General features: G+C 36.9%; 1 protein-coding gene across 4 annotated transcripts in view; it reads left to right on the top strand.

Annotated features, from left to right (window-relative positions):
• Nucleotides 1-27478, top strand: part of SV2B (synaptic vesicle glycoprotein 2B) — a 75997-nt gene that overhangs the window by 18691 nt on the left and 29828 nt on the right. For 3 of the 4 annotated variants that reach the window (XM_044662469.1, XM_044662468.1, XM_044662470.1), the window contains exons 2-5: nt 4817-4997; nt 6512-6663; nt 22379-22512; nt 24327-24416. In XM_044662469.1, coding sequence (XP_044518404.1) covers nt 4817-4997; nt 6512-6663; nt 22379-22512; nt 24327-24416 — 557 coding nt within the window. The remainder of the gene's footprint in view (nt 1-4816; nt 4998-6511; nt 6664-22378; nt 22513-24326; nt 24417-27478) is intronic. The other variant, XM_044662471.1, reaches the window with a different exon arrangement.

Here is a 27478-nt window from a genome sequence, read left to right as displayed (position 1 = left end):
TTGGTTCACCATCATGGACATAGACCAATTGGTCCTTCCCTTCTGGACCAGTCACCTGAGATAAGCTTTCTTGAGTCATGATCTAAATTGTTGACTGTAGTTTGTCTAGTTCTGATTAATTCATGATGTGATTTTCTGATTGGTTGATAGAAAGGAGAAGGTAGAGAGACTGGCTACATCTATTTGATGCCCCAAACATCTGATCAATTTAGTCTAAGATTCATTTATAACAGCCATGTGAGGCCATATGAGAAAACAAAATCTAGATAAATCACTGAATTCTGATCTAATTAATAAGGTTTACTTAGCACTTTACATACATACTTGCTTAAGCCTTATAACAATTGTGAGACATGTATTAAAGGTATTGTCATCCCTATTTTATAGAGAAGGAAGCCTCAGAGAGATTAAGTAATTTACTCCTGGCCATAAATCTAGAAGTAGAGTCAGGATATGAATCCAGAACTTTGTGACTCTAAGGCTAACACTTTACCCACTGGGCCATGCATACTGTCTCTCTACCATATGAACATGACTAGAGTTACAACATGAAACAATGGAAAATGGTACTGGATTTGAAGTCAAACTCAGGGGTGCTAGATCTAAAAAAATAGCATTTTTATCTACCTACTCTCAGGAAAACAGTGAAAGAATGGGATACATATACAAGGATAGTGAAGCAAATGAGTTACCATATTTCATTCCTCCCCCTTCAAGGACAGTGTTTTAAAAGAAAAGATTTTAAAACAATATCTTACTTTCTCCTCTATTCTGTGTAAAAACAATTTTTTAAAGCATTCTTTTTTTAAGGTTTTGATTTCTAAATTCTCTTCCTTCTCCTGACTCTCTTTCTCTCCTTCTCTGCCTTTCTTCCTTCCTGAGACAGTAAGCAATCTGATGTAGATTTTACATTCATAATCATGTAAAACAATTTTCTATATTGGCCATTTTGTGAAAGAGATCTCAAATTAAAAAAAAAGAAGGACAATGAAATATGGTATGTTTCGGTCTGCATTTAGTCTCCAACAGTTCTTTTTCAGAGGGCAGATGGCATTTTTCATTGTGAGTCTTAGACTGTTTTCTCAAAGATAAACGTGAACTGTGTGGCAGGAGTAGCAAAAACACAATATTTAGGAGGATACCAGGATTTTTAGTAGATATTATTGTGGTGTTAGTTCTAGGATGCTGGGACATGAGTTTGGGACATCTCAAGGAATCCAGGTGTCCACTACAACTGAATTACACTCCAAATAGAGGATCTTCTGACGCACTTGGATTCAGGAGGTATATGCTCCTGAATCCCAAGCCTAAGTCTATATATGTAGACTTTTAGACTTAGGCTCGGTCAGATTTGTGATGCCTATTTACCTGGGTTGTGTGTGGAAAAATCAATGGACTTGAAGTCAGGAGACTCTTAGTTTCCACTCCCATCCCTGACATATACTTGTCATTTCCTAACCAAATCATTTCATTTCCTGCTTCTGTGACTTTGTGCCTTAAATGTGTGTGGGTCAAGGGAAGGTAGGTAGGAAGGTAGGATGGGAGAAAGGAGAGAGGAAGGTAAGGGTCCCCAGCCCCAATAGGGGGAAATTGACTAGAGCCCTTTGGGGCTCAAATAAAAGATCAGAGAGCAACTTAGGGTTTAGAATAGCTAGGTTTTATTTAGATTAGAAAAGGGAAAGGTTAGGTAGGGAAAAAGGGTCTCCCGGTAGAGACAATCCAGGATCAGAGAGAGTCAGTCAGCCTCCAGGCTTGAGAGAGCAGAGAGCTAAAAGGCACCAAACTTTCTCTTTTATACTTTTTCTGACACCTCCCACAAAGGAAGTGGAGGTGTCAGGGGAAGTTGTAGCAGGGAGCCCTGGGAGTTGTAGTCTCCCAGGGCTTACAATAATTTTAAATGCCACAGCCTGGAATCCTCTTCCTCCTCAATCCCACCTTTTGGATTCTCTTACTTAGCTTAAGCGCAACCTCCTATAGAAAGCTTCTTATAATTCTTCCATTGGTGAGTGCCCCCCAGCCCCAGAAAACCTCTCAAATCATTTTTCATTTTCTTTTCTTTTATGCTTTGTATTTACTTTTAAAGAATATGTATATCCTGTGTAATAAATATATATCTATACTACTTGTCTAAATATATATACTTGAAGCTTTCAGGTAGCATGGATTTTGAATTTGGCCCAATCCTTTACAAGAAAGGCTTTGATTTCTGCTTTGAGGAGGGTGGGAGAAAGGCTATGGCTAGATAATTGGGTCTTTTCGTGACTTCATCCAAGAAAGGTATTGGACTAGATTAATATCTATCTGACGCACAAATATTACTGGTATAAGGGTACAATAGATTCAAGAACAAAAGTTTCTTTCCTGGTTTCCCTTAAAGGAGGAGGGTTACCTAAGCTAAACTTACAAGCTTTATTCCTTCCAAAAAAAAAAAAGTTCACTGTCAATAGAATATAAAATAAATTCATTTATCTAAGCAGACTGAAATTCGAGGAGTTATACAGGTTAGAATATACCAGAAAATACACAGGAGTGAACAAGTTCTTTAGATGGGAATGAGATAAAACCAAGAGGGAGAGCCTAATCTTACTCAAAGAAAAGGCTCTCTCTCTCTGAAGTCTCTAGAGACACAAACTAGAAATCAAGGATATGTTGAGGAGGTGGCTTCTCCCACATGTCTGTAGCTTTCAGAATCTCTCTGGGTCTCTCCTGAAGAGTACTTGGCACCATATATATCTCTTCCATAAAAAAGAAACACTGGCACCAATTCCTCCCCTTATGTTAATACTCCTCACATCAAGCTCAGCATCCTTTCTGCCAATCTGGAGTCATATCTCCTTACCAAACACAGTAGCAAATAAAACACCCTAAGCTTGGGCAAAAGCCTGGTTATACTTATTTGTGCATCAATTTTTTTTCCTTTTATTAGAATGTAAGTTCTGTGAATATAGAGGTTGTTTTCCATTCTGATTTTGTATTCCCAGCACCTAGGACAAGTACCTGCTACATGGTAGGTACTTAATGCTTGTTGAATTGAATTAAATTTACACTTACCAGTTGTATGAACATAGGCAAGTTGTTTGACCTTTCTGAACTTCAGAATCTTCCCCTTTATAAAAGGGGAGTTTTTCAAACCTTAAAGTGCTAAAAAAACCTGTCAGTTATTATCATCAGATGGAAATATTGATTGATGGATTACTTTACTACTATTTGGTTGCTTATATAAAAATTATCTATGTCCATGGAAAGCTTATTCATTTGGTAACTATCTTGGCATAATAAGATTGTATTACAAGTACCCAGAAAATAAGTTGACAGAGTGTTTTTAAGAAATCAAGTTGCTTATAAGGCAAGTAATTGTTTTATATGCTTAATCTCATTGCTACTTTTCCATGTTATCTAAAAGATTTAATCACTTGACAGAGCTGTATAAATCCTTTTTTTAAAGTTTGATTTTTGCCTTTTGTCTTTCTATCACAGTCATTTTCAATTAATTGTGCCACTCCTGGCCCCTAGAAACCTAAGTAAAAACATTTTAGCAAAACCAACAGACAGACTCTGACTGCATACTCTATATTCATAAGTTGCTAACAGGCCACTGAGAGAGGAACATTTTCTCCACAGTTACTTTTTCAGGAAGAAGATTGGTCATCACAATGATCCAAAATTCAGCTGTCTTTTATTACTTTCATTTATATTTTCATTTTTATTGTGTTGCTTATTAATCTGGCTATCCTTACTTTATTCTGCATCAGTTTATGCAAACCTTTTCAAGTTTTCCCAAATGTATCTTCATTTTTCATTTTTAAGGGTAGAATGGTAGTCAGTTACACTTCTATACCACAATTTGTTCACTCATTTTTCAATTTATGGGGTCCTTCTTTGTTCCCAGTTTTTTTGCTTCCATAAAAAAGATGAATCTTCCTGACTTCAGGTCTGGCACTGTATTCACTGTGCCACCTAGCTGCCAAACTTTTAGTATCTATTATGCCTTTCATCTCATTGGATAGATGGCCAGCAGCAGGATGGCTGGGTCAAAGAATATAAATAGTTTATTGAGTTTTCTTACATAATATTAGATTGTCTAACAAATTCATAGTGTTACATTGGGTGTTTCATCTTTTATCATCTTTCCAACTTTGAGCCATTTGAGGTAAATTCTCAGAATGATTTTATTTTGCATTTCTCTTATGAGCAATTTAGAACATTCATATAATCATTTATAGTTTTCAATTCTTCTGAAAACTGGTCATATATTTTTTATCATTTTTCAGCTGGACAATGGCATTGGTATACAGCTGGCCTGCCTATCATTTTGAGATACCTTTTTGACTTGAAGAAACTTTCCACAAGCATTTCAACAAAATGACAATGTATTCCAGTGGGAACATTTAAAATAGAGCCATAGACTGGAAGTTCTCTGGGGGACTTCTTTGACCAGAAAATGAACCATTAAAAAACAAACAGAAATATTCCAAATTGCAAACATTTAAAGCATGTTTACTAGCCACAAGATATTCATAAATGCTTACAATATGTAGTTAAGTGTTCTTTGCCTATAGTAACTTATTTTTGTACATTTACTGTTTATCTAATTCTACCAAGGGCTTACTTTCATAGAACAAACTTGTCAGTCTGTAAAGTATTTTCCTCTTTTAGAGCTTATTTATTTTTGGTGCTATGAATTCCAGAAGGGGAATTATGATGGATGTCTACCATTCCAAAATATGTTCCATTGTGTATGCAGAAAACTTTGAATATTTCTAATATTTCTCTCTTTCTCTTTGTCTTTCCCTTTTTTCTTCCTCCCTTCTTACAGGGCTGATAGTCTACTTGGGAATGATGGCTGGGGCCTTCATCTGGGGTGGCCTGGCAGATAAGCTTGGGAGGAAGAAAGTCCTTGGCATGTCTCTTGCGATCAACGCCTCCTTTGCTTCCCTCTCCTCTTTTGTGCAGGGCTATGGCTTCTTCCTCTTCTGCCGCCTTATCTCTGGTATAGGGTATGTACATTAGGAACATAAGACTTATTACCCTGATTTAAACCAATGGTCAAAGTAAAAAAGAACACTGGCTCTGGAGTCAGAGAACTGGATTCAAATGCTACTTCTAATCCACCTATGTGACTTTGAACAAGTTTCTTAACATCTTAGATCCTCAGTTTCCTCATTTGTAAAATGAGAATGATGGACTAGAATTATCTTGAGGGCCTGTCTCACTCCAGATCTGTGGTCTTTTTGTAGCCTTCTCCTTCAAGTTTCCTAGGCACTTATGGGAGGGGTTATATACTGTAATCTATCCAGCTCAGTGTTCTATCTCTATTGACTTTGGGTATTGGGAAGACTTGGGATATTATAATAATAGACTCCCCTGACCTTGCAGCCCTTTATCTCTTCTCTAAGAATTATATGAACAAAACAAGAAATCCCTTATCAAATTGTACTATATACTTTTTAGAAGGGAAGAGAGATGGAATGGTAGTATATTGCAACAAAGCCCCAGAGAAACAAACTGGACAGTTATAATATGAATAGAAATCAGATAATTTAAATTAAGTTTACATTTATTAGGCAACTTGCTATGCTAGATACTGTTGAGACATAAGACTTTTCCTGTTTTCCTGGACCTTACAGTCTTACAGGGTTAAAATCTGGTCATCTGGGCATCTTTGGCATGGGAAAGAGATCTGGTATTTGATCAAAACAACATTCAAAAGACTGATGATGAAACAACTATTCCTCCCCTCTTAACAGAGAAGTAATGGATTTGAAATGCTGAATGAGATACATATTCTTATAAGTGGCCATTGTATTGATTTGTTTTGTTGGACTGTACATAATTGTTATAAGTGAAAGTTTCTCTAAAGGGGTGGTAGCTAAGCTAGCTGGTAGTAATAGTTTTACAAAAGAAGATAGCATCAATAAAACATTTTGAAATAAAAAATAGCTGGATGCAACTTAAAGTATTAAAAAATCCGGTATATTGTTGTCTATGTAATTCTTAAATCTACTAAACAGAAAAATGAAAATAATTCGCATTGGGATCATAGTATCATATGTAAGTTATAGGAGTAAATTGGGTGCTTAAATTCCAAATTGCTTTGTCTCCATCAGAAGGACTCCAACCATTATAGGTATAATTCTTTGTTCTCAATATAGTGAAGTCATTAAGGTTTCTCAGTTTTTTGATTGAATTTGCCCCCCAAGTTTACCAACTTCTAGTGTTTTATTTTTAACCATCATATGTTTCTAGCCTTACTAACTAGTCAATTAACCTCAGCTCATTAGCCTTGTCTTAGTTTAATTGTGATGACTAGTCAACTTCTTAATTAAACTTAAGATCCATCATTTTATTCTGCAAGCATTATACTTCAGTGCCCTCTGCAGTCCTGTCATCTATCAGCATTGTACACTATTTGGATTTGTAAGGAAGTGAGGTTCAGTATTGATGTTGTTTGTTGCCTTCCTTTCTCTATATACACCTTGATTCTTCCTCTTTGGTATTTTCTCCCCCTCAGGATCGGGGGGTCTCTCCCCATTGTATTTGCCTATTTCTCTGAATTCTTATCTCGTGAGAAGAGGGGTGAACACCTTAGTTGGCTCTGCATGTTCTGGATGATTGGAGGAATTTATGCTTCAGCAATGGCCTGGACCATTATTCCGCACTATGGTAAGTGCTCTAGGTTCAAAGTATTCATTTCAGTGCTAATACCTGTATCTAAATATCCTTCTTTTCCCTTCCCCTATGCTCAAAACATTTTCTTGGACATGATTTTGGATAGTTCTTTTATTCTAAAACCCTCATGATCCTCCTGCAACAGCACAACATTGAATTAAAAAATAAAAGTCTTTTTGGAAATTATATGTTTCCCAACCACCTCCTATTAGTTATTACTAATATTTTAAAGAGGCAATAGAAAGAAATGATGGACATATTTTTTAGCTCATGGACTTGGAAAGGGGCTAAAGAGAGCATGTAGTTGAGTTACTATCCCTACAAAAAAGGGGCATTTTTCTTTCATTTTATAATTATGTCAAGAAATACATGGAACTACAGTAGGCAAACCTTTCCTGCATTAGGATAGTCAGTTCATAGAAGTATATAGATATACGGCAACACATCCTATTTTAGGATTATGTGTTAGTACTTACATTTTTGGTTAGGAAAGAGTTTGTTGAAAAGCAGTGATAGTTGACTACTAGCACTGGTGATTTAACGACTGACTACAGTGGTTTTGTTGAGTATAAAGACACAAGATTAGATGGCGGCAGAGTAAGGAGCAGCTGCTCGATCTCTCCTGACCGAAGCATACAGGACTCCTCAAGGGGAAAATAAAAACGAGTCCAGAAGAACGAAGGAACCCCACAACAGGGTGCAGCATTGAAGGTACGCAGAATTGGGGCATCTCCACGCTATAAAGGGGTGAAACAGCTCTCACTAAAACGCGAGAGGAAGAAGCCCCTCCTCCACCCCCCCCACCTCGCACAACGCCACGGACTTTCACTACCTTCTGCGGGGGTGAAGGCAGGGCCCTAAGAGCATCTGCGCAGGCAAAGGCAGTGCCCTAGGCTTGAATAACGATCTCCAGCCCAGGCTTGGACCTCCAGTGAGGACCCCCAAGCGGACCCAGCACGGCTGTGGAAGCAGCCCCAAAGACTGCTGAAGGAACCTTGGGCAGAGGGGCAGACCAGGAACTACCAGGAGGCCTGACCCCAAGGACAAGGAGACCGGAGCCCCCTGGAGCTTGCAAGGCGCAGGCAGACCCTGAGTGCAAAGACAAAGCTGAAAAGGGGCGGGGCTAACAATGGCCAGCAATAAGGAAGCCCAGAAGAAAAAGACTATCAAGAGAAACTCTGGAACACTGGACAACTTCTACACAGAGATAATCCAGACAACAGAGGAGGGAAAACAAAAATCCAAACCTCCCCAAAAAAATGAAACCTGGTCACAAGCTATGGGAAGAGTTTAAAAATGAAATGCTGAGGAAGATGGAAGAAATTTGGCAAGAAAATAACAGTTTAAAAGGCAGAATTTCGCAATTGGAAAGTGAGACAAGTCAACTGAAGACCAAAAATGACCAGATTGAAAAGGAAAACCAAAAAATTATAGCCGAAAACCAAAACATTAAAGCCGAAAACCAGTCCTTAAAGGCTAGAATCGAACATTTAGAAACGAATGATCTCTCAAGACAACAAGAACAAATAAAACAAAGTCAAAAGACTGATAAAATAGAAGGAAACATGAAATATCTCAATGAGAGAGTGACAGACCAAGAAAACCAATCTAGAAGAGACAACTTGAGAATCATTGGTTTTCCAGAAAAGGCAGAAATTAATAGAAACTTGGACTCCATACTTAAAGAAATTATTCAGCAAAATTGCCCTGAAGTTCTACAACAAGAGGGCAATATAGACATTGAAAGGATCCATAGATCACCCTCTACACTGGACCCAGAAAAGTCAACACCCAGAAATATAATAGTGAAATTGAAGAGCTTTCAAGTTAAAGAAAAAATCTTACAAGAAGCCAGAAAGAGACAATTCAAATATCAAGGAGCACCAATAAGGATCACACAGGATCTGGCAGCCTCAACGCTAAAAGACCGCAAGACTTGGAATACAATATTCAGAAAGGCAAGAGAGCTGGGCCTGCAACCATGAATCAACTACCCAACAAAACTAATCATATACTTTCAGGGGAAAGTATGGGCCTTCAACAAAATTGAAGAATTCCAAGTTTTTGCACAAAAGAGACTGGGACTAAGTGGAAAGTTTGACACTCAACCACAAATATCAAGAGAAAGATGAAAAGGTAAATAAGAAACAGAGGGAAAAGAAAGAAAACTCATAGTCTTTTAAGCTTGACTCTTTAAGGGCTTAAATAAGATCTAATTATCTGTATTACTAGGTGGAGAAATGCTATGTATAATTCTCTGTAGTGAACTCTATACACTATTATAATATCCACTATTATAGCAACCAGAAGAATAATTCATAGGGAGAGGACAGGATACTAAATGGTCTAAGAAGACATGGGGGGGTGGGAAAGAGGGGGGGAAGAGTAGGGGACACCAAGAAAAATCCGAGTAAATAAGAAAAATAAGATATTCTATTACACACAAAGAGGGCATGGGTAGGGGAGGGGATAAATAATACCATAAGAAGGAGAGGAAGAGAGCATTAAGAGGTAATAATCAAACCTTACTCTCAGTGTAATCAACCCGGAGAAGGAAGAGTAGCTTTATTATCCATCTGGATAAAAAATTCCATCTAACCCTACTGAGAAAGTCAGAAGGGATAAACCAAAGGGAACAGGGGAGTGGGAAGGCCAAAAAAGGGAGGGGAGAAGAAGGGGGAGGGAATTCATTAGGCCTTTAAAAAACAAAAAGAGGGGAACAACAAGGGAGGGGGCAGAAAGGGAAGTCAATCAAGGGAGGGGATAAGGGATACCGGCTCAAAGCAAACCACTGGTGTAAAAGAAAATAGTGTAATAAGAAGGAGTGGGTCTAGGGGAGGATACAAAAATGTCAGTGAATACATAACTAACAATTGTAACTCTGAATGTGAATGGGATGAACTCACTCATAAAATGGAAGCAAATAGCAGAGTGGATCAGAAACCAAAATCCTACCATAGGTTGTCTACAAGAAACACATATGAGGTGGGTAGACACACACAAGTTCAAGGTTAAGGGTATGAGCAAAATCTTTTGGGCATCAAATGAGAAAAAGAAGGCAGGAGTGGCTATCATGATCTCTGACAAAGCCAAAGTAAAAATAGATATGATTAAAAAAGACAGGGAAGGTCATTACATCCTGATTAAAGGCAGTATAAACAATGAGGAAATAACACTGCTCAATATATATGCACCAAGTGGTATAGTATCCAAATTCATAAAGGAGAAACTGGCAGAGCTCAAGAAGGAAATAGATAGTAAAACCATAATATGGGAGATCTAAATATTCCTCTTTCAGATCTAGATAAATCAAACCAAAAAATAAATAAGAAAGAGGTAAGAGAGATGAATGAAGTCCTAGAAAAATTAGATTTAATTGATATGTGGAGAAAAATAAATAGGGACAAAAAGGAATACACCTTCTTTTCAGCTGCACATGGTACATTTACAAAGATTGACCATGTAATAAGGCATAGAATCATGGCAAACAAATGCAAAAGAGCAGATATAATAAATGTAACCTTCTCAGATAATAATGCGATAAAAATAATCAGTAAGGGCACCTGGACAGGCAAATCAAAAACCACTTGGAATTTAAACAATATGATTCTCCAAAACCAAATTGTCAAAGAAGAAATCATAGAAACAATCAACAATTTCATTGAAGAGAATGACAATGATGAGACATCCTACCAAACTCTGTGGGATGCAGCCAAGGCAGTACTCAGGGGGAAATTTATATCCTTGAGTGCATATATTAACAAATTAAGGAGGGCAGAGATTAATGAATTGGGTATGCAACTCAAAAAATTAGAGAGCGAGCAAATTAGAAACCCCCAGATGAAAACTAAATTAGAAATACTAAAAATTAAGGGAGAAATTAATAAAATCGAAAGTAAAAGAACTATTGAATTAATAAATAAGACTAGAAGCTGGTATTTTGAAAAAACAGATAAAATAGACAAAGTACTGGTCAATCTAATAAGAAAAAGGAAAGAAGAAAACCAAATTGACAGTATTAGAGATGAAAAGGGAGAATTCACCTATAATGAAGGGGAAATTAAGGCAATCATTAAAAAATATTTCGCCCAATTATATGGCAACAAATATAACAATTTAGGAGATATGGATGAATATTTACAAAAATATAAATTGCCTAGATTAACAGCAGAAGAAATAGAATACCTAAATAATCCCATATCAGAAATAGAAATTGTACAAGCCATTAAAAAACCCCCTAAGAAAAAATCACCAGGACCTGATGGATTCACAAGTGAATTCTATCAGACATTCAAAGAGCAACTAATCCCAATACTATACAAATTATTTGATATGATTAGCAAAGAAGGAGTCGTACCAAATTCCTTTTATGACACAAACATGGTACTGATCCCAAAGCCAGGTAGACCAAAAACAGAGAAAGAAAACTATAGACCAATCTCCCTAATGAACATAGATGCAAAAATCTTAAATAGAATATTAGCAAAGAGACTCCAGCAAGTAATTAAGAAGATCATCCACCATGATCAGATGGGATTTATACCAGGAATGGTTCAACATTAGGAAAACCACCCACATAATTGACCATATCAACAGTCTAAGAAACAAAAATCACATGATTATCTCAATAGATGCTGAAAAAGCCTTTGACAAAATACAGCATCCATTCCTATTGAAAATATTGAAAAGTATAGGAGTAGAAGGACCCTTCCTAAAAATAATAAACAATATATACCTAAAACCATCAACAAGCATTATATGCAATGGGGATAAATTAGAAGCCTTCCCAATAAGATCAGGAGTGAAACAAGGATGCCCATTATCACCTCTATTATTCAACATGGTACTAGAAACACTAGCAATAGCAATTAGAGAAGAAAAAGAAATTGGAGGTATCAAAATAGGCAATGAGGAGACTAAGCTATCACTCTTTGCAGATGATATGATGGTATACTTAAAAAATCCTAGAGAATCAACTAAGAGGCTGGTAGAAATAATCAACAACTTTAGCAAAGTGGCAGGATACAAAATAAATGCACATAAATCATCAGCATTTCTATACATTTCCAACACATTAGAACAGCAAGAGGTAGAAAGAGAAACACCTTTTAAAATCACCCTAGACAATATAAAATACTTGGGAATCAATCTAACAAAACAAACACAGCTATTATATGAAAACAACTACAAAACACTTTCCAAAGAAATAAAACTGGACCTCAACAATTGGAAAACCATTAACTGTTCATGGGTAGGTCGAGCTAACATAATAAAAATGAACATCCTACCCAAATTAATTTACCCATTTAGCGCCATACCTATCAAATTACCAAAAAACTTCTTTACTGAATTAGGAAAAACTATAACAAATTTCATCTGGAATAACAAAAGATCAAGAATATCAAAGGAAATAATGAAAAAAAAATGTGAAGGAAGGGGGCCTAGCAGTACCAGATATCAAACTATACTATAAAGCAGCAGTCATTAAATCAATATGGTACTGGCTAAGAGATAGAAGGGAGGATCAGTGGAATAGACTCGGGGTTAATGATGTCAGCAAGACAGTGTATGATAAACCCAAAGAGCCCAACTTTTGGGACACGAATCCACTATTTGACAAAAACTGCTGGGAAATTTGGAAAACAATATGGGAGAGATTAGGTTTAGATCAACATCTCACACCCTACACCAAGATAAATTCAGAATGGGTGAATGACTTGAATATAAAGAGGAAAACTATAAATAAGTTAAGTGAACATAGAATAGTATACTTGTCAGATCTCTGGAAAAGGAAAGATTTTAAAACCAAGCAAGAGTTGGAGAAAATTACAAAATGTAAATTTAATGGTTTTGATTATATTAAGCTAAAAAGCTTTTGTAAAAAAAAATGTAGTCAAAATCAGAAGGGAAACAAGAAATTGGGAAAAAATCTTTATAACAAAAAACTCTGACAGGTGGCAGCTGGGTAGCTCAGTGGAGTGAGAGTCAGGCCTAGAGACAGGAGGTCCTAGGTTCAAACCCGGCCTCAGTCACTTCCCAGCTGTGTGACCCTGGGCAAGTCACTTGACCCCCATTGCCCACCCTTACCACTCTTCCACCTATGAGACAATACACCGAAGTACAAGGGTTAAAAAAAAAACCAAAAAACCAAAAAAACAAAAAATCAAACAAAAAAAAACTCTGACAGGGGTCTAATCACTCAAATATACAAGGAGTTAAAGCAATTGTATAAAAAATCAAGCCATTCCCCAATTGATAAATGGGCAAGAGACATGAATAGGCAATTTTCAGGTAAAGAAATCAAAAGTATCAATAAGCACATGAGAAAGTGTGCTAAATCTCTAATAATTAGAGAAATGCAAATCAAAACAACTCTGAGGTATCACCTCACACCTAGCAGATTGGCTAAAATGAAAGAAGGGGAGAGTAATGAATGTTGGAGGGGATGTGGCAAAACTGGGACATTAATGCATTGTTGGTGGAGTTGTGAAATGATCCGCCCATTCTGGCTGGCAATTTGGAACTATGCCCAAAGGGCTATAAAAGAATGCCTGCCCTTTGATCCAGCCATACCATTGCTGGGTTTGTACCCCAAACAGATCATAGATAAACAGACTTGTATAAAAATATTTATAGCTGTGCTTTTTTGTAGTGGCAAAAAACTGGAAAATGAGGGTATGTCCTTCAATTGGGGAATGGCTGAACAAATTGTGGTATATGCGGGTGATGGAATACTATTGTGGTAAAAGGAATAATAAACTGGAGGAATTCCATGCAAATTGGAGAGACCTCCAGGAAGTGATACAGAGTGAAAGGAGCAGAGCCAGAAGAACATTGTACACAGAGTCTGATATACTATGGTAAAATCCAATGTAATGGGCTTCTGTACCAGCAGCACTGCAATGACACAGGACAGCTCTGAGAGATTTATGGTAAAGATGCTACCCACATTCAGAGGAAGGACTGCAGAAGAGGAAACATATAAGAAAAACAATTGCTTGAATGCATGGGCTGAGGCGGACATGAATGGGAAATAGACCCTGAACAAGGACACATGTTACAACCAGTGGAAATGTGTGTTGGCCATGGGTGGGGGGAGAGTAGGGGGAGAAGGGGAAAGTAGGGGCATAAAGTATGTAAACAGGTTAAAAACAAATATTAATAAATGTCTAATAATAATAAAGACACAAGATTGTTAGGGAGACAAACTATCCTGCCAACTATGCCAAGTATAAGGGGGCAGATCTACTCTGCATTGATTATGCCAATCACAGGGTGGCATACCTTCCAGAGAATATCAAAGATACCAAAGAAAGAGAGTCCCATGCTAGCTTTGTTATTAATAGGTTTTATTGGGTTAATTGGAATCATTGAAGCTTACTTACAAGAGATCACTTCTTGGTGGCAGCAGGATTAGGTAACATGATGGATTTCTGTATCAACCCCAGACCAGATCAAATGTTATATAGAAACAGAAGAAAGAAGTCATAGTGACAGAGATGCTCCAGGGTCACATGCAAGTTTTCCCATGGGATAGTGGGAGCTTCTTTTGTTGTTTACATTTACTCAAGGTAGTTTACATTCTCTGTGGAGTCATGGGTCACACTTCTACTCTGGCTATCACCATCCAGTGAGATGAAAATACATGAGCAACAGTTTTAATAAAGTTCAGGAGTGGAGATTTGGGACGTAAACAGGCCGCAGATTTGTGGCCACTCCCAATGGAAAGGTACAAGAGTGGCAGTGGGCATAGAGGATAGTGGATGTATTTGAGAAATTTCATCAATATAAAATCAATATGACTTGGCAACTGACCAGGCATAAGAGTAAGGAAGAGAGAAGAATCAAAGGTAACTTCAAAGTTTTGAACATCAGAGATTAGATGAATGATAATATCACTTGCAAAAAGGGTAGAATCAGAAGTAGGAACAAGCTTTTTGATGAAGATATTAAATCCAGTTCTGAGCATGTGCAGTTAAGTTTCTGGTGGTATGTCCAGTAGGTAAGAAGTTGGAAATACTGGTCTGAAGTGTGAAATAGAAATCAGGAAATATCAGTTAGGTGATAAGAGTTGTAGCCACAGGATCGATTTATTTTGCCAAGGAATAGAGATTAGATGAGAGGACCTAGGATATAGCCTTGAAAACTATCTAATTTAAGGATTTTGGAAGAGGAGAAAAAACCAGTAAAGGAGACAGAAGAGTGATGAGAATTTGAAGAATGTCTCTGAGGCTAAGAAAAGAGGGAAGATAAAAATAACATTTGCATTACACATCTAGGTTTTTGATAATATATCTTATGATCTAGTGTCATTATCATTAACTCCATCTTACAAATGAGGAAACAGATTCAGAGAGATTAAATATTTTTACCCTTATCACTACAATACATCGTGTCCAATGTTGCTGAATAATCAGAGAAGAAGGGAACTAAAAAAGGCCATTGGATTGGATAAATAGAAAATTTTGGGGGATTTTGGCAAGGACACTTTTCATACAGTTACGGAGAGGGAAGCAAGATTGTAAATATCTGAAGAAAGAGTGGGGTTATTAGAAAATAGAAACATGAGCGGTAGACTACTTTTTCCCAAGGAGTTTGGTTAGATAGAAAGAGTTGGTAAGTAGCTAAAGGAGGAATGAGGATTAAAAACATTTTTGGTTTTTAGGTTTGAGAATATTTGAATATGTATGTAGAAGAAGGATGAATTTGTGGATTATAGGAGTCTATTGAGTAAGAGCAGAAGTCGGTTAAAAGAATTGCCTTTGATTTGAGACTGATCCAGTTTAGTAATTCATTGATTATATAATTCGTTCCTAAAGTATCTTGAATATCCTTATAGTGCAATATTTTGTATTCATTTTTTCTGTTTGTATCACATTCCCCAATTAGATTCTTAGCTTCATGAAGGCATGGGTCATTTCTTGTCTAAACTTTGTGCATCGTCTCAAATGTAACTGTGCTCTGCACAAAGGTTTCTAAAAAAAAAATTTGAATGATTTGAGTCTGCTCCAGTGACTCTCTAGGCATAATAATAGGAAGAGGGCAGTACCTAGCAAGATGAAGTACCTGAAGCAGAGATATAAATGAAATACTTTGCTTAAAATCAGATAGCTGGTAGGTGGTAGAGACAGTTCTGCTGGCTGCCTGAATTCACTACCCACCCCCACCCATGCTTTGTCTCTGCGCTTATTGTTTGTTTGCAGTTATTTAGCTTCCCCCATAAAGGAGTCAATTATTTCAAAATACTTAGATGATTGGCCATCATTGGGAAGATCATTCAAATTAGGGCTCAGCAAATTTGTTTTCATTGCCTGTAATTTCAGGAAAGGGCAGAGACTGGGATGGAATTTCTCAATTTGATCAGTTGCCTTTAGAACTCATTGAGTAACAAAACTGACATCTCCCAAATCCTTTATAGAGGCTAAGATCCAGCCCTGACTTTTAGTTAAGGACTATTTCCCCTATCTCTATATCTAGACTGTCACAGGGAATTTGCTTTTTGTAATAACAGCAAGATAAATGGAATTCTGAAACTATATAACTGTGATTTTGTTTCCTTCAGGATATTTTTGAGCCTTTTGGAAACAATATTATACAATAGAAATAGTACTGGATTAGGAATTAAAGACTCAAATTCCAGATTTCTGGTGTGATCTTTTTGTTGTTGAGTTATTTTCAGTTATGTCCATCTCTTCATTATCCCATTTGGGATTTTCTTGGCAAAGATACTGAAATGGTTTGCCATTTCCTTCTTCAGCTTATTTTACAGATGAGGAAACAAAGGTAAACAGGGTTAAGTGGCTTGCCTAGAGTCATGCAGCTAGTAAGTTTCTGAAGCTGGATTTGAACTCAGAAAGGTGAGTCTTCTTGACTCCAGACCTGGAATTGCATCATTTAGCTACCCCTTCTACAAGGTCTGACCTTAGTCAAATCAATAATCTTTCTATACCTCTATATCTTAACTTTAAAATGAATGTTTTTGATCTAGATGACCTCGGAGGTCCCTTCTAATTCAAAATGTACAATCCTATGACTTATTGACAATGCTCTATTTGGGTCTCCTTTGATGTGTATCTCTAGAATTCTCTGTGGACTAATAGATCATGCTTCCACTCTGGCTACCACCATACAGTGATACACCAATGGCAGTTGTGTGTGAAGGAAATCTAATCTAAAAAAATCATAGGATTTTCTATTTAAAAATAGACTGTATCTTCACAGGCAGAATATAATGAAGAGTTAAAGAGTTCATCAGCTGTTTCTAGTGATGGAGACAATAAGAATATTTAGGACAAAAATTCCTGTTTTCTTTAAGGATAGGCTCTGTGGTTTTTACCTGAGTTACCTTCATTTCCTTTTATTATCCATTTTTTGGGGTTTTGTTTTTGCCATGCTTATATTGGACAGTCAGAAATAGTTTGAGAAAATTCTTGATTTTTTTTATCTTAACTTTCTCCCTTCTCTCCCTTCTCTTTAATGCCATTCCATGTAAGCCGATATTTAAAATTGAATCACATCAAAGAACACTTTTCTTAGGGCAGGAGAATTAGAAATGTAAATTGCATCTAGAAGAAATAGAAGAGCAGTGAGTGTGACCATGAGGAAGTTATTTAGTCTCTCTTGGTCTCAGCTTCCTCCTAAATAAGTTGATCAGGGTGGTAGGCCTATATGAAAAATCCAACTAAAAAATTACAGTATTCCATACTTAAAAAGTCAAGAATTGGAGAAGTCATCATGATTATTTTTAACCTTTAGACAAATTTTGTCAGAAATAGCCAAATAATTGATATAGATATAGACTTGACTGTTAAGATAATTTCCTTTTACATTTTGTCACATGGATATGTATAGATTAAGTAAATGTTAAGATAAAGATTTTAAAAAGTCTAATTGGGAGGATACTTGTAGGATTGCTTGGAATGCTGTCGTCTTAGAGAACCACAGTGACTGGTTTAAGACTTTTTGTACCTGGGATTGTCAGCAAATATAACTTGAGGATCAAAGTTTTACCAAAAAGAGAAAGAAATTTTTTATAGTTGTACATTTGTATAGATTTTATATTTTCACTTCATTGTAAAATTTTATTCTAGATCTTTAAAATAAGACTTAAGTAACTGCAGAGTATCAAATTTTCTCAGCTTCTACTTGTCAGGTAAATTTAGATCCTAGATTTAGAGATGGAAAGGATGTTACAGATCAAGGTGAAATCCATCATTTTATAGATGATAAAACCATTTAATACCCCTTAAGTTACCTGAAATTTGGGGAAAACTGCATAATGACAACTATTTACATTTATATAGCAGTTAAAAATCTGAAAAATTCTTCACAAAAAATCTGAAGTATGGCTAGTGTTAGTTTTATTCCTGTTTTGCAGATGAAGAAACTGAAATTCAGAAAAATTAAATGACTTGCACAAGATCCATTTACCAATAATTGCCAGAGCCTGGTGTCAAACCCATATCATTCCCAACTCCTTATCTAGTCTTCTTTATATTTGGAAGTTAATAATTTTGCATTAGTAAACATTTGTATGATGACTTGTTCATTTGTTTCAGTTGTGTCTGATGCTTTCTGACCCCATTTAAGATTTTTTTTTTTTGGCAAAGAAATAGAGTGGTTTGTTATTTTCTTCTCCAGCTCATTTTATAGATGAGAAAATTGAGATAAACAGTTTTAAGTGACTTGCCTGGGGACATACATCTAGTAACTGTCTGAGACTGGATTTGAATTCAGAAAATTTTCTTTAGATTTGGCACTCTACTATGCCACTTTACTGCTTTTGTATTTCTATATTAATACTTTTATCGTATGATACCTTATGTTTTACAACATTTTTGTGTGCATTATCTTATTTGATTGTCATAAAATTCCTACAAGAGGGACATGATAGGTATTAATATTCCCATTTTCAGATGAAAAATCTAAACTTATAGGAATTATATAATGTCTCTACATTTACACAGCTGATAAATAGTAGAGCTATTATTAAAATAAATAAAAATAAAAATAAAAATGATAAATTAATAAAAATTATTAAAATAAATAACTTGAGAGTAGCACTCAGATCTCATTGCTGGGACTCTTCAAAATAGCATAGTGCCTCAGTGTGACAGATTGTTTCTCAAAAGGTTGGATCCCATAGAATAAAGCAGCAGGCAAGGTAATAACATACAAGGTTAGGAAATTTCAACACTAACTTAGTCTAGAGTCTTTTTCCTATTATACTCATATGTACTGTTATTTCCACTATGAATCATTTGGGCCAAATTTGATAATATTTCAGAATATACATTTCTCACATTTCTACTATTGTTAATATTGTTTGATTCTGTTCTTTCTCATAAAGCAAAGAGTTATGGGATGAACTGGGATTGACTAAAAAGTACTGAGTCTTTTTTTTCTGTGTACTTTGAAGAATCAAGACCATTATTGTATTTTCAAGCATTATACAGAGTGACCTGAGGTATGACAAACAGGAGCTTGGGTGAAACTATAGCTAAGGTGGAGAAATGGGGCTTTGCCCTGGGGAAGTGATTCTTTTTTTACAGGATAGAACTTATGGACTTTCCTCAGGCCTACTCTGTTTTGCACTACTCCTCAAATTTCTTCTCTTCTTATTTGACCTACCTTTGCTCCTGATTCTTCCAGAATATGGGAGATTGGGGATCACTGGCTTTCTTGAAGGAACTAGGACTGGCTTCCCTGGGGAATGAATTATCTCCTTTTTCCAACACAGTTCTACCTTGCTAGAATCAACTTTTCTCTGCATTGTTTCACCCTCTGCTTTCCATCTTCCTTGCCCCTAAGCTAAATTTGTTCTGGGTACCAACATTCCCAATTATGGCTCTGTTGACAGAAGGAAAACTGGATATGTCAGGTTTTCCTGGTAAGCCACTTCAGTTTTCTAGGTCTAACCAAGCTCTTTAAGGGTGGAAATTGTTTATTTTTATATTTATATTTCTAGCATCTACCATAGAGCTTGGCACATACATGTTGCTTGGGTGATTAAATTGATTGATAAAAATGAGGTACTTAGACTAACATATATCCCAGGGCCCTTCCTTCTCTAATATTCTGTAGTTCTATGATTCATACTCACAGCTCTGGAAAATCTGAGTATCTATTATGAGAGATTAATTCTTGTTGCAGCCAGAAACACCAGCTGTTTGTGAAATCCTGATGGAGAAAAGTAGGGCAACCTCAAAGAACATGAAATTGAACAATATTGCCTTTTGAAAACCTCCCCATTCAGAAATGCACATTACTCAAAATGTTGGGAAGCAGCCCACCATTAAAGTTATTTTAATGCCCCAAAGATCTGGCCAGTGAACGAGACGGACTCAGATTATTGAAAGGGAAGTAACCATAGCAGGATGAGAGAGTAATGACAGATTATTGAAAGGGAAGTAACCATAAAGGGATCAAAGAGTAATGAAGCCAGGATAAAACATGCACATTTGTTAGAAACAATAGCAACAACAGAAATAAATCTCTAAGCAGTTTTTCTAAGTCTAGGAATTGGAAGAGCTGTCTGTATTTCTCTGGCCACGTAGCTTGAGTTGGAGCCGTGTAGGAATTTTGAACAACTTCATTTTTGACTTTGCCAGAATAATTTTAGGGCATTGGTTGAAAAAGCAGATCAGAGTTTTGGTTATTGCTTACTGTTCTCCTGCCCATGCTGGGAGAAAGGAAAGGCTTTTAAATTAAAATGAAATGCCCTACAGAAATCAAGAAGCCAAGGAATCCAAACCTCAGGAGAAAGAAGGTTAGGTTCTGAGAGAATGAATTGAATAAAGCATCTTTCCCATTGAGAAAGGATTTTAAGTAGCTGCTATCTAGTGTTTTTCCCCCCTCAAATGGGAGACTCTCTGACCTCTTCCATCAAAGTGATATTGCAAACTGAATAGCTGTAACAGCAGTGGATAAAGAATATGTTTGTGGTGTCCATTCTGTAGAATGCTGTGTCAGGCACAGAGAATATAAAAGAAGTGATCCCTGTCTTCACAGGAGCTTTGATAAAATGAATCACGGTTATAATAATAACTGACTCATTAGAGGGTGTCTCAAAGGCCTTAGTGCAGTTTTAGGCTATCTTAAAACTTATTGCTTTAAGCTACATTACACCTTAACCCTGGTCTAAGACTTTTGGGATGCCCTAAATGACACTTTGAGGGTTGCAAAACATTCATATACATAATTTTGATTAAGCCTTATAAGAATCCTTTGGAAGTAAGTATTGCAGGCATTATTATTATTATTATCATTATTTTATAGGTGAAGAAACTAAAATTCATAACAATTAAGTGACTTAAATTTAATTATTAAGTGACTTAAAAGTGACATAAATTTCATAGAAATTAAATGACTTGCCTATAGTTTCATATTATTAAATATAAGAATTAAGGTCTTGAACCCAGGTTTTCCCAACTCCAGGTATAGCATACTATACTTCTTACCATTCTGCTTCCTTATAAAAGAAATAAAACCTTAGCAAATGAAATTATAAACTCAGAAGCAATGGAAATTTTCTTTTAACTTAACTTCCCAGAACTTATTCAAATGATTATTATTCCCTTCTTGAGACTGGATAATGAATTTTATATAATGATTTAAGCTTTTCAAAGTGCTTTATATGTGTTAACTTATTTGTTCCTCATAGCCCTGTAAGGTAGGTGCTATTATTATTTGCTTTTTACAGATGAAGAAACTGAGGCTGAGAGAAGTTATAAGATTTGCCCAGGGTCCCACTGTTAGGAAATGTCTGAGACAAGGTTTGGACTTGGGTCTTCCTGAATCAAAGTCCTACACGATATCCATTGTGTCCCATAACTTATTTATAGAATGCTTTCATCAGTATATAGATTCTTGGGGTCAGATAAGATCTGTAACATCATCTAGTCCAGCCACCTCATTAGATGTATGAAGAAACTTAGGTGCAAAGTGTAATATGAACTACTCTAAGTCATTTAGCAAGTCAGAGACAGAGATTAAACTGGAGCCCAGGTCTGCTTCCTAGCCCATTACTCTTGCCAATGTCTTGTGCTACTCAAAATGCCTTTGAAACATCTTTTTTTTTTAAAACCCTTATCTTCCGTATTAGAATCAATACTGTGCATTGGGGTTTAAGTGACTTGCTCAGGGTCACCCAACTTGGAAGTGGCGAGGGCCAGATATGAACCTGGACCTCCCATCTGTAGGTCTGGCTCTCTATTCACTGAGCCAACTGACTGCTCCAAAACATGTCTTCTACAGCTTCTTTCTATGGTGTTAACAAGCTAGACAAGAAAAAGTCTTACTAATTCAGTTATGCCTCATTTTTTTGACCAAAAAAAAATATTACCTCACTTCATCTAGGAGATCGCCTTTTCCACCAGAAGTGAGTTTGAATGACTTTTGTTTGTTATGTAAATTAAATGCATCTTTTGGGGACAAAAATCTCACTTTCCACTCTCAACACCAAAGATATTTTATAAAGGCTCTTTATGGAAATTCCTAAAAAGTGGTCTCTTAAATATTTTGAGAAACAGAAGCATTTGTTGGAATAAGTTTATAGCTTTTCTAGGATATCATTGTGGTGAGGACATTACTTGTTTGTATGTCTAGGTTCCAGTATATTTGCTAATATAACAATTTAATTACCCTAAGCACAGATTCTTTAGCTAGGTAGCAAATCCAGTGAGAAATGTTTCCTGGTATTTCATTACAGGTTGGGGCTTCAGCATGGGAACCAATTATCATTTCCACAGTTGGAGGGTGTTTGTGATTGTCTGTGCTCTTCCATGCATGGCATCCATGGTTGCCCTAAAATTCATGCCAGAGAGCCCACGTTTTCTACTAGAGGTAAGTTAGCATGTTCTGAAATAGTATTTCATGGTTAATTCAATAAGCAACTAGCTGAAGGACTAGATTTGGCTGTTTTTTCATGCTTTGAGGACCTTATGTCCTTTCTTTCCTTTACTTCTTAGACTCTGGTGAATCACCCTCATCCTTAAGTTTATTGATCAAATTTTCAATTTTTTTCCTCTGCTAGCAGTTTCCTTCTTGAATGCCAAGAAGAATCCAATATCTTGGGACTTTTGAACCCTTTCTTCATTCGGGCTTATAAATTAGCTTCACCTAGCCTATATTCTTGCTGACATCACTCAAAGGAGCCTTTAGTACTATATGGCTTATTAGAGAGCAGGAAAAAAATCAAGGAGTAAAAGATTTTTTTTAAATAACCGAAGATTGTAGAAGGCAGCAAAGGGCAACTTCCAACAATGTTGAGAGAATAGACTGATTGTCTTTCCTATTTCTGGCACTTGTCACATAGAAGGTGAAAAAGACACTAGAGCAGTGATGGGCAAATTATAGCTCTTGGGCCAGATGAGGCCCCCTGAAATGTTCTATCCAGGCCTCGTGACATTATTCCTAATCTGACAAATACAATGAGTAAGATACAATACAATGAAACTTGGAAAGAGTTGCCTTAGAAACAGACGGACAGATGAGCATTTCGTTTCCTTTGACCCCCTCTTTAAAAAGTTTGCCCATCACTGCACTAGAGTATTCAACTTTTTACTGCTTTGCTTCAAAGCACAAAACAAAAGAATGGACAATTTTGAAAACCAGGAGTTCTGAAGAGAAGAGAGTAGTATTCTAAGTCATCATCAAAAACAAGAGAGATTTAAGGAGAGAGATCCAGAGCACAATTTCAATGCTAGCATGGAACAAGCAGTAACAATGGACTTAGGGGAATGGGAACTATAGACATAGTAAACTTTGGATGGTCTCACATGGCCCTTGTGGCAAAAATTTCCCTGGATGCTTAAGCCCTGATGTCTGACTTGGAACTGGCACTAGTTCCATGAGAGGACAAGGACGATAGGTAAAGGAGGAACAAAACCATTTAGGATGTTAGAAGATATTCTTTTCTCTAAGGACTGTCACAGAGGGAATCTAAGAAATGTTTGATTGATTATCATTAAGAGAAATTAATTCATAGTGAATGGTGACAATGGTGCTCACCATTTGTACCTCAGAGCTAATTTCATGAACAAAAACATGGATTATTTCATTGTTTTCAGTATTTCCTTCACTGATACAGGTCAAAACAATTTAACAAATATTTATTAATGTAAGGCATTGTTACATGCAATCTTTCTTCATTTAGATAATCTTTATGAGTTGCTGTGGTGAACCCCCCCACCCCATCCCCAAACAACAAAACCTCAATCCCCTGGTAGTCAGCCGTCTGATAATAAACCTCTTGACATTTAGCTAGTCTGGCCAACAAGTAACAGATAGACATCCAACAAAGCTTTTCCACCTTAGTAATGGAGCTCTTATTCCTCTGGCATCGGCTTTGTGAACCATGCTTGACCATGATGCAATGAAGAGATTAAGACTTGGGTTTATAATACTTCATAATGAAAATATCATTCCCATTTTAAAGATGAGACATTCAGGGAAAGTGTATCTCAATGACTGATGAAAAGGGAACAAAATCTCTGAGGCAACAAATGTAACTATAACTTCAAAGGGTTTTTCCTTCTTAAAGCACAGGAAGCCTAAAGAGAGGAATATCTCCCCAAGATAGTTAAATGAAGGCAGGATAAATGGAAATTGTGACAGTTAGTAGTTGATTTAAAATAATCCTTCCTTGATTTTTCCAGATGGGTAAACATGATGAAGCCTGGATGATTCTCAAGAATGTGCATGACACTAATATGCGGGCCAAGGGGACACCTGAGAAAGTATTCACAGTAAGTATGCAACTGCTTTCAGGAAGCCAGATAGGATTTCTTTTTAAAAAAAGTTATCTTATACATTGAAATGATGGGCTTCTCCAACAAGTAACCCACCTAAGCAATTCCCTTTATTCCCACCCTGTTTCTTCAATCAGTTTCTATCACTTCCATCAACCTCTATTTCAAAACTTACCTGCTTCAGTAGATTACTTCTGATCACATTGACCATTTTACTAATATCTATTCCTTTGGTACTTATACTTCCAACCTAGTTCATAAAAATTTTCCACTTGCTGACATGTGAAATTGTTCTGAAGTTTTTTCATGTCTATATATTTGGGTTTTCTCACTTAGAATATAAGCTCTTTGAAGAAGAATATGGTGTCTTTTATTTATGTCACATCCCAATATATAGTGCTCTACATATAATAGTTATTTGCTAAATAGTTTAGTGACTACCAACTAAGTGTTTAGAAAGAGTATTCTTAAATCAACCCAAATGGATCTGTACTCTTCATTTCTTTTCCTTTACCTCTCTCTTTCTCTCTTTCTTTCTTTCTCTCTCTCTTTCTCTTTCTTTCTCTCTTTCTCTTTCTTTCTTTCTTTCTTTCTTTCTTTCTTTCTTTCTTTCTTTCTTTCTTTCTTTCTTTCTTTCTTTCTTTCTTTCTCTCAATGCTTAGCAAAGTGCCCTGCAGACACTTCATCAATTGGGCATCAGGGTTTACTTGGTTGTTGCGCCTGGCACTTCTAAGCTCTTGAAATCTTAACAAATTAAAATTTATTGTGGCATCTGGGCATCTGGATTTCTTGTCTCCATGTAGACTGCTGTTTTTTTCCCCATTTCACTGATAACTGTCTAGAGGTAATATGGAACAGTGGACAGAAAGTTGGCCTCAGAACTGGGTTTGAATCTTGCCTCTCACACACTGACACAGGCTGATTGAGTCTTTTTAATTTTTCAGTGCCCAAGGCAGTACCCTGAGAGGATAATTGGCATGGCAGATTTCCATTTGCACTGAGAAGGAATTTCCTCACCAGGAATTCTCTATTACCACAATTCTCAAACTTTTTGGCCTCTTTATACTCTTAAAAATTACCAAGGATCCCCAAAGGCTCTTGTTTACAAGGGTTATATCTGCCAGTATTTATCACATTAGAAATGTAAACGTCTTAATATTATTATGAAAGTGATTTTGACCTCAAGAGCCCCCTGGTGGGGTTTCTTGGACTGGTAAGGGTCCATATTTTGAGAGCTACTCCTCTATATTAATGAAATCACAGGTCCAGACCAAATTCCACCATATTTCAGTGCTAGTCTTCAGTCAGAATCCTTTGGGCAGGAAGCAAGCAATGCCACTCGAAGACAGTTACCAGTGGGGATCAGCAAACACATGGTTGATCAATTGAATTGGTGATGACATATCACCATTGGGAGTGAGGAGAACTAAGAGTTGCTCATGCCTGGTAGGATCCTTTAAGTATCTTAGGACCAGGAGACCAGGAATCAGAAGAGATCCATCTCTGGTGCTATAACATTATGGTCTTGTGAAGGTTCCACAGCCATCGTCTCCCACTTCTACCATGAGGAGAGGGAGTCTTGGACTTAAATCCCAACTTGGACACTTAAGATCGCTGTGATTTGGACCTAGCCATTAAATCTCTTTGAGTTTCCTCCTAAAATAGGATGATGATAACCATTCTATCTACATCACTGGATTTCTAGGAGTTTTTAAAAAAAGGAGCTTTAGTAAAACCATGAACTGCCAGAGAGACACAGGCTGTTATTCTTCTCCATATCCTTTTGCATTCAGTTGAATGCCTGGCGTGAATTAGAGGAGAACTTAGTGGGATATTTGAGAGCCATTGAAAATCAAAGCAATGCAGGCCCATACAGTGCCTGGGGGCAGCAAATGCATCTGAAATCTAACTGGGCCCTGCTGACAGATCTCTGTGAGGGAAGGGAGAGAGGGGCCTGTGTGAGAACGTGCTGATCAAAGTTTTTCTTAACTATGGCCAAGTCCTAATAATTCTCCCTTTGCTAATCAGCAGATGCCCTAATTCTCCCAGAAGCAAGCTGTTTGGAGCCTGCCATCATGGGTGATTTACTGGCAGACAACTGCAGAGAAAATTTTCATTCTTGGGACTAAATTACATTGCCTCAAAGGAAGGACCAGCCAGGAGTTGCTGGTCACAGATGCCCTTTAGAGAGAGGCCAGAGCACATGTGTCCTTTGTCATGATGCCAAAGGGTACATGCCCAGCTCCATGGGAAGTTCTTCAGTCGACCACATCCCCCAACCCTAGCAAAAAGCTGCCATCATTCATTGGTTCCAAATTGTACTTATCCTATGACAGAAAGAAACGATCAATAATGCTTCATCCCTAAATGGGACAATGTTCACTACCTCTTGTTATAATGACTTGGGGGTAAAGGGGGTCCTAGGCGATTTCTGTAGGTCCTTAATCTATTGGTAGGTCTTCAAAGTTCATCTCATATCATTGATATAGGCCTCATTAGAAGGGACCTCAGGGGCCATTGAGTTCAAACTCAATCCTTTATAAGGCACTGAGGTTTAGGAAGGCAAAGATCACTTGCTCAAGAGCAGTCAACCCTCAGTTAAGAAACATTTATTCTGTGTTTACTATGTGCTTGACACTGGACCAGTTGCTAAAGATACAGAAAATAGAGAGACAATATGTATAGAATTAGATACGTAGGAAATATATAGTCAATGGAAGATGACCTTAGATGGAAGACGTTTGCAGTTGGGAGCAAGAAGGACCAGAAGATGGGGGGATAGTAAGAGTGATTCTGCCAGAAGGTGGGATTTGAGTAGAGTCCTAAAAGAAGCCAAGATTACACAGCTATTAGGTTTTAGAGGAAGAATTTGAATCCATGGATTTTTTATTTTTCATTCACCTTTTCCATGTTGTCTCACCCAATAATTCTAATTCATCTCCCCCTTCTCTCTCCCTCCCTCTCTCTTTATCTTTCTCCCCTTCTCTCTCTCTCTCTCTCTCTCTCTCTCTCTCTCTCTCTCTCTCTCTCTCTCTCTCTCTCTCTCCCTGTTCCTGTCT

The sequence above is a fragment of the Gracilinanus agilis genome, chromosome 2, assembly GCF_016433145.1.
Source record: "Gracilinanus agilis isolate LMUSP501 chromosome 2, AgileGrace, whole genome shotgun sequence".
Lineage (NCBI taxonomy): Eukaryota > Metazoa > Chordata > Mammalia > Didelphimorphia > Didelphidae > Gracilinanus > Gracilinanus agilis.
Note: the sequence above shows the minus strand (reverse complement) of the source record. Positions and strands in the feature narration are given on the sequence as shown.